The following is a 14,140-nucleotide window of genomic DNA, read 5'->3' on the forward strand; positions in this document are numbered from 1 at the left end:
CTCCGTGATGCAACTAGCAGCTTTATCCCACATAGCATCCACGTCTCCCCTGCACTCCCACACCTCAAATCCCGCCACCTTCTTTTCTATCTCCATCGCACTACCTGGTGTCAAGCCACCCCACTTAATTCTAGGCCGACCCTACCCGATTCTTCTCTTCTTGCTCTTCTTGATTATCAAGTCCATCACCAGAAACCTGTGCTGGGTCGAAAGATGCTCACTCGGAATGACTTTACAGTCCTTACATAAAACACTATCCCCCTTCCTAAGCATCAGAAAGTTAATCTGAGTTTTGGCTATCGCGCTTCGGAAGGTAATCACGTGATCCTTCTTCTCCGAAAAGCTCAAATTCACCACCACCAGCCCAAAGGCCCTCGCAAAATCCAACAGACCAGCTCCCTCATCATTTCTATCACCAAAACCTCCATGCATATCGTCGGGACCCCTACTTATACATCTAGCTCTTTCTTGGTGACCACAGAGGTTTGGCATTGAAATTTTCTTTAACATGCTAGGGGCGGTGGACAAATGCTAGTATAATTACAACAGCTTAGCTTATCGTTTCATTGAGTACACCAGAAACATGGAAACAGTCTCAATTCGAAAAACAGTATTGTTGGTCCAGATTTGGTTCATGCTAAATGCTTCTCCCTACATTGCTCACTGTCAATTTCCAGCATTTAGCAAGCTCCAGTTTCTAGCATTGATGTTTTATTACTTTTACTTTAGAGGCTAAACTTATCCCAAAGACCTTCAAATAATAAGTTACGCTCCATGGTCAAGAATAGATACTACCATATTGTGTCTTGATTTATGAGATGTCATATAACTCTTGTCTTAGAGTCAAGACTTAGACCAGGAATTTTCAAACAAGAAGTTACGCCGCAGGGACAAGAGTTAACATTACCACATTGTGTTTTCATTTATAAGATATTCTATGACTCGTGTCTTAAAGGCAAGATTTAGCCCAAAAACTTTCAGACAACAACTTAGGCCCCGTGAGCAAGAGTTAACAATACCTCATTAGACTTTAATTTATGAGATACTTTATAACTCTTGACTTAGATGCAAGACATAATCCAAGGACTTTCAGATAATAAGTTACGCCTCATAGACAAGAGTTGACACTACCATATTGTGTTTTGTTTAAAAGATGTTTTATAACTCTTACGTTAGAGGCAAGACTTAGCCCAATGACTTTCAAACAATAAATTACGTCGCATGGGCAAGAGCTGACACTACTTTGTTTATGAGATATTCTATAACTATTACATTAGAGGCAGGACTTAGTCTAAAGACTAGCAAACAATAAGTCAGGCCCCATGAGCTGACACTACCATATTATGTCTTGATTTATGAAATGTTTTATAACTTTTTCCATAAGACAAGACTTATCCGAGCACTTTCAAATAACAAATTACGTATAATGACAACAATTGACACCACCCCATTATATATATATATATATATATCACTCCATTCCGACGCCTGTCACTCCCTGAGTACCACAGCTTATACCCATCCACATCCCTAGCCTTGAACCCTACCCACTTAGTCTCCTGAACACACGCAATATTAATCCTCCTCCTCTTAAGAATCTTCACAAGCTCTATCTCCCGAGACTTCACAAATTTTGTAACAATATCTCCCGAGAGTATCTTTTCTTTGACAAAGTGGCAATCAATTTCAATGTGCTTAGTCCTCTCGTGAAACACTGGATTTGATGCGATATGATGGGCCGCTTGATTATCACACACAAGTTCCATCCGAACGATTTCTCCAAATTTTAGTTCTCTCAACAACTATTTTACTTATCTGCATGTTTTACTTAGATGTTATATTTAGTTACAGATACAGTATTATGTTACCTTATCTTCTTAGCTAGATATAGAGTTTTACTTTTCAAAAGTCCTGATTTGTTTAGAATTCATAGCCTAAAACTAGGATCCCTATGAACTTTGTGTTGCAGGCTCCAATTATGGTTTGCTAAATTGATGTCGCATTACAATTTGTCTCTCTATTATCCTCTTCTTCATGCTCGCTTCTCAGTTCTCCCTTCTTTCTATTTCTCCTCTCATCCAATCTTTCTCCCTTTCTTCCTGTTCCTCTTATTCTCATAGCTGTCACCTGTTTCTCGTTTCCACCTCCTGCCTTTTTTCTCTTCCTTCTTGCTGGTACATTGATTTTGTGCTCCCTTTTCTCTTTTTTGGTAATACATCAATTTGATATCAGAACTCAGGTTTCAAAATTTATTCATCACACTACTATACTCTTAGCATCTGTCATTGATCAAGTTTGATTCATCACACTACTGTACATTTTAGCATCTATCATTGCTATTCCTGCCATTAGTTGATGGATATGTTCGTCTTCTTCAGTTAGTATTTCAAGAAGGTCCTTTGGAAGTTGCACCAATAATTTCACTCATCGGGATTGAGCGTTACTGCAATTCGTGGAGAATTATATAGCTTAACAAAATGAAAGATTACACTATATATATTTTTGATTTTTAATTTTTATCTTATCAAAATAATTTCTTTTTAACTATTAGAGAAATATTTATCTTTTAGTTGAATAAAAGGTCTTCTTTTTCTAGTTAAAGATAGAGGTTTAGTAATTTCAAGGGTTCTACTTTGTTAAACTCCTTATCCTATACCCTTATATTTTTGTTTGGATAAATTGATTTGGTTAAAATTTCTCTCTATCTTCTAATTCCTTCTCCCTTATTTTTCTCTGTCTTACTTTTCTCTTGCTCAGTCTCTCTTCTTTCTTTATCTCTCTCTCTCTCTTTGCCTTTCTCATTTCTTTCCCTGGCCTTTCTCTCTGCTTCATTATAGGTGCTACATCACTTTTATATCATAACCTCCCTTTCCATTTTGATACCACGTATATATGTCAGTAATGTTTTTTTCTTCTGAAAGTATTAATCAGTCAGTAATGTTAAAAGATCTTGTGTCTGTCTATCTATTGTTTATCCCTTTCATTAGCCTTATTATGGTTTAAAGATCAGCATCTAAATATATATGTCCCAAATTATTTGATCACTTACTAAATCAATTAATATACTCTTTGGAAGCTTAAACTACTTAAGAAGTTCCAAAAATTTCTTTTTTCAAAAAGTTCATCAATATGGAATACTCTATAGAAGCTTAAACTACTTTAGAAGTTCCAAAAATTTCTTTTTTCAAAAAGTTCATCAATATGGACAAAAGGTTAGTAAAATTGATCATTCCAATTATGATTTCTTAAGCACCGTGCAGAATGAAAAGTGCTCAAGTAATATGGGACGGAGGGAGTATAAACTATCAAATTGCATCAAATATAGAATTTTGCTTTCTAATGTTACAATCAGGCTGTAGAATAGATTTTCTAATCTCCGATTCTCTATTTAGTCAAATTTGTCATTAGATATAAGGTATCAAATTGCATCAAATATAGAATTTTGCTTTCTAATGTTACAATCAGGCTGTAGAATAGATTTTCTAATCTCCGATTCTCTATTTAGTCAAATTTGTCATTAGATATAAGGTAGCTGTGTTGGTAGCATAATATTCTCAGCCATACAAATCATGCTTGAACCAAGAAGTCATATGTATACATTATCTGTGAATTGTTTGCATTGGGGGGGGGTAGCTGTTTTAGATTTTCCCAGTGAAATTGAAGGTTTCATATGTATAATATATTTGAGGTGCGTTATGGTTACTTGGATGTGGTATGTATCTAAAAGGTGCAGTTTTTTTATTTTCAGGCTGTAGCCTGGTTGCTTAATATATTCAACCAGACAGATCCTTTTTGAAACTAGAACTAATATTGAGGCATGATCCATTGACTGGTGGAGCTGTTTTATGTTTCCTTAGAGAACTAGGAGCTCATATGTATTTGAGGTGTTTTGTTATAGTTAATTGGCTGCAATGTATAAAAAAGGTGGACCTTATACACTTCGGGTTCTTACTCTTTGAACTGTGTCAAGAGCATGGAGATTTTTCTTCTTATCGATTATTCCTGATCTCTGAAATGCATGATAATCTTCTCTGTTATTTCATGAGGAACTACAGAAACAATCCAATGTTCTTGTTCAAAAAATGATTCAACGTTCTTATTCCGCTCAGGGTAATTTCTTAACTTTATGCTTCTCTGTCATTGTGTGTTCTCCTGTCTCTTTCGGGGAGGACTGGCAGAAGTTCTCTGGATATGTCCGCATCTCATGGCTTAGCATCATGACACGACACATGAATTGAACTGACTGCAGGTCTGCTGGTGCATCACCTGTACACGCTCGTAGAAGAAGACGGAGATCCATTAGCATGATTCCGGAGATTGGTGATGACATTGTAAGGTTGACCATGTCCCTTTGCCTCTAACTAAACCTCGTATTACTTTTAGCTCTCAGACATCTCCTTTCTTCTTCTTAGTTTCCTTTTTCCTCCTAGCAAAATAGTTTCACATTCTTTTAAAAAGAAGACAACTTCCAATACTTAGCTCCAAAAAGTGTATATAGTACTCCCCCTGTCTAAATTTTCAAAAGAAATGAACATCTATATTTAGTGTAGTGGACAAGTAAAAAAATGGACTTGAGGGAGTAGCTATTGTATGTTGCTTATGTAACTTATGCGGAATAATAGTTACAGCAGAGGCTTATCATCATTTTTATGTATACTAAGATTTTTCCAAATGAGGATGTAACTTGATCAAATTGTTTTGACATCTTGTAGTCCCACCATGAGCTGTACAACTAGTTTTGACAACTCATGGAATGGCACGACAAAAGAGAAGTCAGAATTTTGACCATTATAGCTTGAGAAATGAAATGACTATAAATTGATAACTACCTTTGAAAAAACTGACAACCACTTCAATCTCTTTAATAGTTGTAGTTTTTGGCACCAGCAATAAATGCACGCGAGGTTGCAGAATCTTCTAGCAAAATTTATAAGTAGTACAGAGGCACCCCCATTTACTCCATTTAGCTGAATGAGCCCATCCAGCTCTATTCTTATGCGAGAAATATACATAAACTAGACCTATTTCTTTCTAGGTTACACCAACTTTCTGCATATCTCGTAAGCATTTGTCTGACCTTGAATGTAGGGTTGTTCGGGAAATGAATGCAACTATGAAGAAAAATCATCTGTCAGGGGAACAAGCAACATTTGATTTGTCTACAAGCAAAAGGGAAGATAATTCTGGTCATCAAGTGAGTGTTTGTTCTCTTGAACTCCTTGTATGTTAAAGGATACACAGGTATCTAGCTGTCTTTCATAGCATTATCTGCAAATACTAGCTTCCAAGAACCTTTTGAAGGGCTACTCTAAAGGTGGAAGTTATTATCCAGACGTATTTTAGTTTAAATTAGATAAAATATGTTTTTGATTGAATACATCTTTTGCAATCAAGTAAAGGAGAGTAAATTCCAATTGGACAGGCAGATGCTTACTACAGTTAATAGGATTAGCCTCAAGCTCTAATTTGTTGAAAAGATGGAATAAATAGTATGACAGCTACTACAATCAACCTCCCCATGGATAGAACCCAATCCACATTAAGCTTAAACTGGGTCTAATCTGGTGCAGTTACTCCTGTTTACAAATTTACCTAAATATTATCTCAAATAAACAAAACTTCCTCCAACTAAATCCAAATTTACTGCAGCCAAAGCTACCTTTGGGAGTTATTAATTTGTTATGAAAGACAAAATGTGTCTATGCTTCTTAAATGAGCTTAAACATGGTCAGAAAGGGTTGATTGAGGAGGTTGAGGCAGAGGAGTAACAATTTTACATCCCAGTATCGAATCACGACAACAACATTCAGTGTATGCTCATCTGCTCCAACCATGATGGGAAGGATTACCCAGCCCTGTGCTTGTTGGGTGCAGCAAGTTTCTGGGTAGATTAGTTGAGGCACAAAGAAGTTGATCCAGACACCATTATCATAAAAAGAAATAGAAAATCTTAAACATGCTGAGGACATATGCGTATATTTTTATTTTTAGGAAAAAAAATTCTAACATTCTTCCACTTTGGCCTAGTGCTTTGGAAATAGAGAAGTTGAAGAGTAGGGGGGCTTGGGAGAGTAGAGGAGGTGCGGATAGTATGTGGGAGACGACTGCTAGTTGTATTAGGGAGACCACTAGAGAGGTGTTGGGTGTCTCGAGAGGTCAATCTGGAAAACATCGGGGAGACTGGTGGTGGAATGAAGAGGTTAAGCGAAAGGTGGAATATAAGAAGGGGGCTTATGCTAAGTTGGTTGCGAGCAAGGATGAGGAGGAAAGACAAAAGAATAGGGAGGAGTATAAGGTAGCTAAGAGAGAGGCTAAGTTAGCGGTTACGGCGGCTAAGACTGCAGCTTTTGAGCGCCTGCGGCTTTAGAAGAGAAAGGCGGAGATAACAAGTTGTATAGGCTGGCTAAGGCCAGGGAGCGGAGGGCTCGTGACCTTGACCAGGTGAAGTTAATCAAAGGAGAGGATGGTACAGTGTTGGTGGAAGATGCTCTCATTGGGGAGAGGTGGCAGTCCTACTTCCATAAACTTTTGGACGATGAGGGGGACAAAGGTTTCGTGTTGGGAGACTTGGAGAATTCTGAGGAGCGTCGAGATTATGGGTATTGTAGGCGTATCAAGGTTGAGGAGGTCAAGGGAGCTATTCGCAGGATGAGGCGGGGTAGGGCGACGGGGCCAGACGAGATTCCAGTGGATTTTTGGAAAAGCACTAGCGGGGCAGGTTTGGAGTGGTTGACAAGGTTGTTTAATAGTATTTTTAGGACAGCAAAGATGCCTGAAGCGTGGAGATGGAGTACGATGATTCCAGTGTATAAGAACAAGGGAGACATCCAGAGTTGCAATAACTATAGAGGTATTAAGTTGTTGAGTCATACTATGAAGGTTTGGGAAAGGGTGGTAGAGGTGAGGATGAGAAGGATCGTGACGATTTCTGTGGAGGTGCTTGGAGGCTAGAGGGGTGCCCGTGGCGTACACTAGGGCAATTCAGGATATGTATGATGGGGCGAAGACTCGGGTGAGGACGGTAGGTGGAGATTCAGAGCACTTTCCAGTCGTGATAGGGTTGCATTAGGGATCGACTCTTAGCCCGTTTTTATTTGTCTTGGTGATGGATGTTTTGACGCGACATATTCAAGGGGAGGTGCCTTGGTGTATGTTATTCACAGATGATGTGGTTCTGATTGACGAGACTCGGGGTGGAGTTAATGATAAGTTGGAAATGTGGAGGCAGACGCTTGAGTCTAAAGAATTTCGGTTAAGTAGAACCAAGACGGAGTACTTGGAGTGTAAGTTAAGTGATGTGTCGCAGGAGGCTGGAGTGGTTGTGAAACTGGATTCTCAGGCCATTCAGAAGAGAGAGAGTTTCAAGTATCTGGGTCTATGATTCAGGGCAATGGTGAGATTGACGAGGACATCACGCATCATATTGGGGCAGGATGGTTGAAATGGAGGCTCGCTTCGGGAGTTCTATGTGTGATAAGAAGGTGTCTCTGAAGCTTAAAGGTAAGTTCTATAAAGTGGTAGTCCGGCCGGCTATGGTGTATGGAGCGGAGCGTTGGCTAGTTAAGAACTCCCACATCCAAAAGTTGAAGGTGGCGGAGATGAGAATGTTGCGGTGGATGTGTGGGCATACCAAGAAAGATAGGGTAAGGAATGAGATTATTCGAGAGAAGGTGGGAGTTGCCTCGGTGGAGGACAAGATGCGAGAAGTAAGGTTACGTTGGTTCGGGCACGTGATGAAGAGGGGCTTAGATGCTCCTGTGCGGAGGTGTAAGACACTGGCTATGTATGGTTTTAGGCGGGGTAGAGGTAGACCAAAAAAAATATTGGAGGTAGGTGATCAGGCATGATATGGAGCAGTTACAGCTAACGGAGGACATGATCCTTGATAGGAAGGTGTGGAGGAAGCGGATTAGGGTAGAGGGTTAGGGGTGGGAGGGCGTCGTTAATAGTAGGGGTGCGCTCCTCGGGGGCTGGAGTTTTTTGTTCGTGGCCAGCGGTGTTAGTTTATTTTGCTTACCGTACTAGTTTATATATGTACTTATCTTTTGTGTTTGGTATTCTGTTAGTTTGTCTTGTGTACCATACTAGTTATACACACTTATATTTGGGTTGGTATATGAGTATCGGTCCTAAGCCGGGGATCTATCGAAAACAGCCTCTCTACTGAGGTAGTGGTATGGTCTGCGTACACTCTACCCTCCCCAGACCCCACTAGGTGGGAATACACTGGGTATGTTATTGTTGTTGTTGTTCCACTTCAATAAGCAATGCCGTGATTGTTAAATATTTGTCCTAGTGTCTTTGATTTGTGATAGTGTTTTTCAATAATTTGTGCTTAGTATTTTTTGCATTCTACTTCTCATAGCTACTTCCAACCGGTTCTCTAACTTGGTAGACCTCATTTTCTATGCTTTTTAACTTGTTTGTGAGTCAGTTGGATTAACTGATTGAATCAAAGTCATGGAATTTGCTCAACTCAATAGTGACATTAATCAATTCACCACTTTCCAGGTACTGAATGGTGAAAAAGGTCAACCACAGCATTTTCACAGGAAGTCCTTGACATCTGACAAAGCAATATCCCTGCCTTCATCTCCACGCTGGAGCTATGGTAGAGGCAAGACAGCAGGAATTTTTGGCAGTCCTGATATGTTGTCAAGATTGGACAAAGTGATAGAATCATCAAGGATCCTCAACAAACCATTGTTACCATTTGATGAATGGAACATTGATTTTTCTGAAATCTCCATTGGAGCACGTGTTGGAATTGGTAAACATTCTACTTATATACTACAATATGACAACTAATTAACCCACGTGCTATTTGAAGCTCCACGTGCTTATTGAGTCGTGCATTCACTAGCAGTTAACTAAATGCTTTCCTATGGGTGGGAATACAGGTGGTTTGGTCAGTGGACATTGCTCGTTTCACATGTTAGGGACCATCTGCATTTATTTCTCTTGCCATATTTGATTCTTTGAACACAAATAGCTATACAACAACAACAACGTCATAACTAGTCGTAATCCCATAGGTGGGGTCTGGGGAGGGTGGGAAGGGTAGATGTACGCAGACCTTACCCCTACCTCCGGCAGAGAGGCTGTTTCTGAAACCTAGGCTCAAGTGCAGCAAATCAAAGAAGTTATGAAAAGAAAATACAGAAGTGAAGAAAACATGCCAACTAATAAGGAAATCATCACTGGCATTCAGAAAATTAACGCAAATTACAATGATTCGCCAATAGGTTGTGTACCTGTTGCCCCCAGAAGTCTGTAATGTCCATTCTTCATTGAGTGACATAATTACATTATTTAACCAGTGTGGGTTGTAGCAGACTGTTAACCTTTAATCGGATAGCAGGTCTGAAAGTTCGTTTAACTTGCCAGAAATGCCTCCGATGAACAGATAAACATGAAATGAAGGTGATTCTTAAAATTTAGTTGGGAAACGAGCCACATGCTCATCCCTTCTCTGATGAAGATGTCATTTGTGTTACCTTCCACCATGCCACTGGGTGGTTAAGTCCGCTGCACCTGCACCTGCTTCCACATAGGAACTGGTTTCAGACTCTCAACCTTCGCACAGATTGTTGGCCTATTCATATGAGTCTCCATCTTAGGGAAAGCTTTTTGTAGTGCAGCTTTAATGTTCCACATAATATGATACTGCATGCTAGGAGCAGAAGATTTCTTTTGTCCCAACAATAGCAGTTGGCACAATCTGTAATAAGTAGTTGTCGACTATATTCCGAGTCTTAAGCTGCCACCAACTACTCAAGACATTTCAGATACGCCTAAGTGATGTTGTATGCCCATGGAATTTCCAAAAAGAAAATCGACAAGTGAACTGTAGTGTCACTTTCAACGAGTACATGATATAAAGCTTCACATTGTGGTTATTGCAACACGAGCATTTAAACACAATCTGATTTCCAAACTTAGTAATTATATCATCAACAGGTAATTAGACTCCATGTCAAGAAAGAGATTTTAAAAGGAATGTACCTCTTCCATATCTGACCAGGTGCTCAGGAACCATTCTTTCCAGATTATTTACATTCCAGCTACCACGCTCCACGAAATCTTTGACTCTTAGTTTAGCAGATCTTCCAGAACCAGGCCATTGGATAGCTAATATTCCTTTTTTAAGGGTCCAAGTGTACCACCAAAAACTGCATTCCCCTGAATAATTATCCAAAATATGTGCTTCTCAGTCTTGAGTTTAATCTGCATCAAACCTTTCCATGCCTGAGAGTTTCTAAATTTCTTACTGATTGGGTGGGCTCTGGTACAGTGTTAAGCACTGAGAAAAGCTGCCCGCAGTGATGGTTGAGTCCTGAATATCCATGTTTTCTTCATAATGCATGTGGCATTGATATTTTTCATTCTCATAACTCCAGTCCCTCTTTCGTCTCTGGGATGACATAATTCATCCAAGAACTCCAATGATAGTTCTTTTTATTTCCAACTTCACCCCATAGGCGGAGTTAGCAAGGGATATTAGCGCAAAATATGGACAATGACTATCGGCCATGATGTAGCTGTGCTAGGATACATTCCTTCACAGATTCTTAAGAGTAAAAGAGAAAGAAAGAGATGGAGACAAATATTTCCTTCTCAGTAAGATACTTAAAACTTCACTCTTATGAAAATCACACTTTCTTGGGTATAAATCTCTTATAGAGCTAGTTGATAAGCAACATAGCGTCTTTCCTATTGGATCTGTTGAGCATGTATTGGCTGAGTTTACAAGTGACAAAAGTCCATATCAAGATGATATTCATATTCTCCAAGTCCTTGACCGTTACTGGTTCAAAGAACAAGATTGGTCATAAATTTCCTTCTTTGTGGATTACTTAGAACTTCACTCTTGTAAAAATCACACTTTCTTGGGTATAAAATTCTCATAGAGCTAATTGAATAAGCAACATAGCGTCTTTCCTATTGGATCTGTTGAGCATGTATTGGCTCTGAGTTTACAATTGACAAAAGTCCATGTCAAGATGATATCCATATTGTCCAAGTCCTAGATAGTTGACTGGTTCAAAGAACAAGATTGGTCATAAATTTCCGTATATAAAAATTCCATAAGATACACTTCATAGTTTCTTTCCTTTGCTGTTTTTCTTCTTTCTCTTACTTGTTCACAACATTTAGTTCTGTCAAGAGGTAAACTCGACATTTATTCTCAATTCTTTATTTATGAATATTATTTGGTAGAAAGCGGACATATAATAACTAAGTTTGAGTTTCTAGCTATTCTATATTTCATTAGTTCTTTTCTATAACGGTGGAGATGGAAACATCATCAGTTTAGTCCTTGTGATCATGTAACTTGTGTTCATATAATTGTTAGTCATATAGAATAAATCTTGCTGACCGATTGTTATGATTTGAAGGTTTTTTTGGAGAAGTCTTCCGCGGTATTTGGAATGGAACAGAGGTAGCAGTTAAAGTTTTCCTAGAACAGGACTTGACTGAAGAGAACATTGAAGATTTTGCCAATGAAATATCCATCCTTAGGTAAGTCGTTTAAAGCAAATCATTTTTGTCCTTTTTATCTCAGGAACATCCTATAGAGTATAAACCAAATCAGTTATGCTTATTTATCTAGCTTAACCTTGTATCTCTTTTCCCTTTATGCAGCCGCATTCGCCACCCAAATGGTAATTTTTCTGCTCTTCCCTGAATCTATGTTTGTGGTGACATAGTGCTTGTACCCACTTCCTTGAGTGTGCTATTAAAAGCTGTAGAAGGCACTTGATCCTTGAGATTCCACTGGAAATATGAAATACATTTCAGATTTATGTTATGTTACCAAAAATCAAAGAATACACTTTTTGTGAAGGAAAAGTTCTGTAGTTGTATGCCAAACACATTTTTCCTTTCAGTTATCTTGTTCCTCGGTGCTTGCACAACTCCACCTCGTTTGTCCGTGGTTACTGAATTCATGGAGATGGGATCCCTATATCATCTGATCCATGTAAGTGGACAGAAGAATAACCTCAGCTGGCAAAGGAGATTGAAAATGCTTTGTGATATATGCAGGTATTTCTAACATAAGCTCTGGTACTCAGATTCTGTTTCGGAGTTCTATTTTTGAAGAGGGTCATAGTTCTTTTGCTACTAATTTTTTTATTTCAACTACCTTATCAATAATTTTCTTTTGCGGGGTTCACAAGATTTTGGCATAACGCCTAGAAATGTTACAAATTGTGTCTGATAAAGGCTACTGTCCATATGACTGGACACATGCCATTGAATTTCAAAATTCCATCAACTTTCTTAATAAATTGGATAGCCTTTGGAAATTTATATGGCTCTTTGAAGTTGTAAATGAGTCCTGTTAAGATCCTTAGACAAAAGTAAATAAAATAACAAGTCAAGTTGTAGCTAAATATTATTCTTAGAATTAGTAAATTCATAGCTGTGTTAGGTTGGGGAACTTACGCACCATTGTTAACGACTGCATGATTTTTCTTCATAGCTGATGCAAGATCACCTGGGTTACATGAGTAAATCATTCTACAAATGAATGTTTAGTGAATCTACTCATGCTGTTATCATTTGTTTAACCAATGAAAGAAATAGTTTTATTTAATAAAATACTCCCCTTGAGTACAAGGTTGTAGTTTTAATTTGTAAAGCTGAATGAAGAAGGGAGCAACAGGACCTTCCATGGTGTTGGAGCCATCCAAGTTGTTGAGCCTGTCCACTTTTTGCTAAATCAAATTTTCATTATCTGCAGTAAACTCCATGTCTTTGGACAAATGTGATTAAAATCTGTTGACACTTCATGAATCTAATAGTGGTTGTTGATATACCATTACGTCTCAAATACAAGTTAGAAGTTTTTGGTATGAATATGTGCAGCTTTTGTGCCAATTTCTAAAGTTCTGTAGAATCAAGTCCATACCCATATCACATCTATTAGACATGGGTATGACAAGTCTAATGAAGGATATTTGTAACATAGCTTTTGGTGAGATCAGAATTAGAGCTGGTCTTTACATAAGGTGAAATGTCTATATTGAATGGAAGAGACCGGAGTATTCAATAGGCATACGGCAAAAGAGATACACAGATTTCTTGATTCATGTCCAGTCAGTTTACTTGTCATGTCTCCTTGATCAAAAGGAATGTAGACAGTACATAATCAGGCAAGGCACACTTTGTAAATTGAATGTTGGGGTACATACTGAAATTGTACTCTGATATGATCTTTGCTTAGTTCCCAGTAAAGAGAAAATCTAGTAGTTTTTTTGTGTGCTATAGCTCTGCTCTCTACTATTTAACATCTGCTTCTCTGTGATTATTTAGGGGGCTGATGTGTATACATAGGATGAAAATTGTGCATCGCGATCTAAAGAGTGGAAACTGCCTCGTAAATAAACACTACAAAGTCAAGATCTGTGATTTTGGGCTGTCCCGATCACTGACTCCAACACCCGTGCAAGATTCTTCCTCAGCAGGTACACCAGAATGGATGGCCCCAGAGCTTATCCGTAACGAACCTTTCAGCGAAAAATGTGACATTTTTAGTCTTGGGGTCATAATATGGGAACTATACACACTTAAAAGACCATGGGAAGGTGTTCCAGCTATCCAGGTAATTTCTACATGACATTTCTTGTAAGCTCCTCCGCTAGAAGAAACAGGAGAGAACTACAGTTCCTTTCATCTTCAATTGCAATGTTCATATAGTGGAAACTCAAAATTCAGGTCGTATATGCTGTTGCGAATGATGGAAAACGGCTAGAACTTCCTGAAGGTCCTCTAGGAAAGCTAATTGCAGGTAATTTTCATTAGAATATCTTACTCTACATTGTGGACGCATTGTTACTTTACTGATAGTGTGAAGTAGTTTTTATTCATCGTAAGTTAGCAGGTTATACCTGATTCTTTTACATTATGGGTGTGTTTGGTATGATGGAAAATGTTTTCCTATTTTCCTTTGTTTGGTTGCAATAAAATGTTTAAAAAATATTTTCCACAACAACTCATTTTCCTCAATTTGAGGGAAAATGACTTCCCTCATGGGCAAGGGAAGTCATTTTCCAGAAAATAACAAATGTGACTTATGACTCACTCCTACCCCTCTTCTCCACCCAACAACACTCATATTCATATGACTCAACTC

The 14,140-nt window shown here is 38.5% G+C and overlaps 1 protein-coding gene across 7 annotated transcripts in view; it reads left to right on the forward strand.

Moving 5' to 3' along the window:
* The window catches only part of LOC107858119 (serine/threonine-protein kinase EDR1), a 34,774-nt gene that overhangs the window by 19,663 nt on the left and 971 nt on the right, over positions 1 to 14,140 (forward strand). For all 7 annotated transcript variants that reach the window (XM_047406870.1, XM_047406867.1, XM_047406865.1 and 4 more), the window contains 8 exons: positions 4,250 to 4,336; positions 5,089 to 5,194; positions 8,512 to 8,770; positions 11,400 to 11,523; positions 11,647 to 11,666; positions 11,892 to 12,048; positions 13,321 to 13,609; positions 13,723 to 13,795. In XM_047406870.1, coding sequence (XP_047262826.1) covers positions 4,250 to 4,336; positions 5,089 to 5,194; positions 8,512 to 8,770; positions 11,400 to 11,523; positions 11,647 to 11,666; positions 11,892 to 12,048; positions 13,321 to 13,609; positions 13,723 to 13,795 — 1,115 coding nt within the window. The remainder of the gene's footprint in view (positions 1 to 4,249; positions 4,337 to 5,088; positions 5,195 to 8,511; positions 8,771 to 11,399; positions 11,524 to 11,646; positions 11,667 to 11,891; positions 12,049 to 13,320; positions 13,610 to 13,722; positions 13,796 to 14,140) is intronic.

The sequence above is a fragment of the Capsicum annuum genome, chromosome 2 (genome assembly GCF_002878395.1).
Source record: "Capsicum annuum cultivar UCD-10X-F1 chromosome 2, UCD10Xv1.1, whole genome shotgun sequence".
NCBI classification, from domain to species: Eukaryota; Viridiplantae; Streptophyta; class Magnoliopsida; order Solanales; family Solanaceae; genus Capsicum; species Capsicum annuum.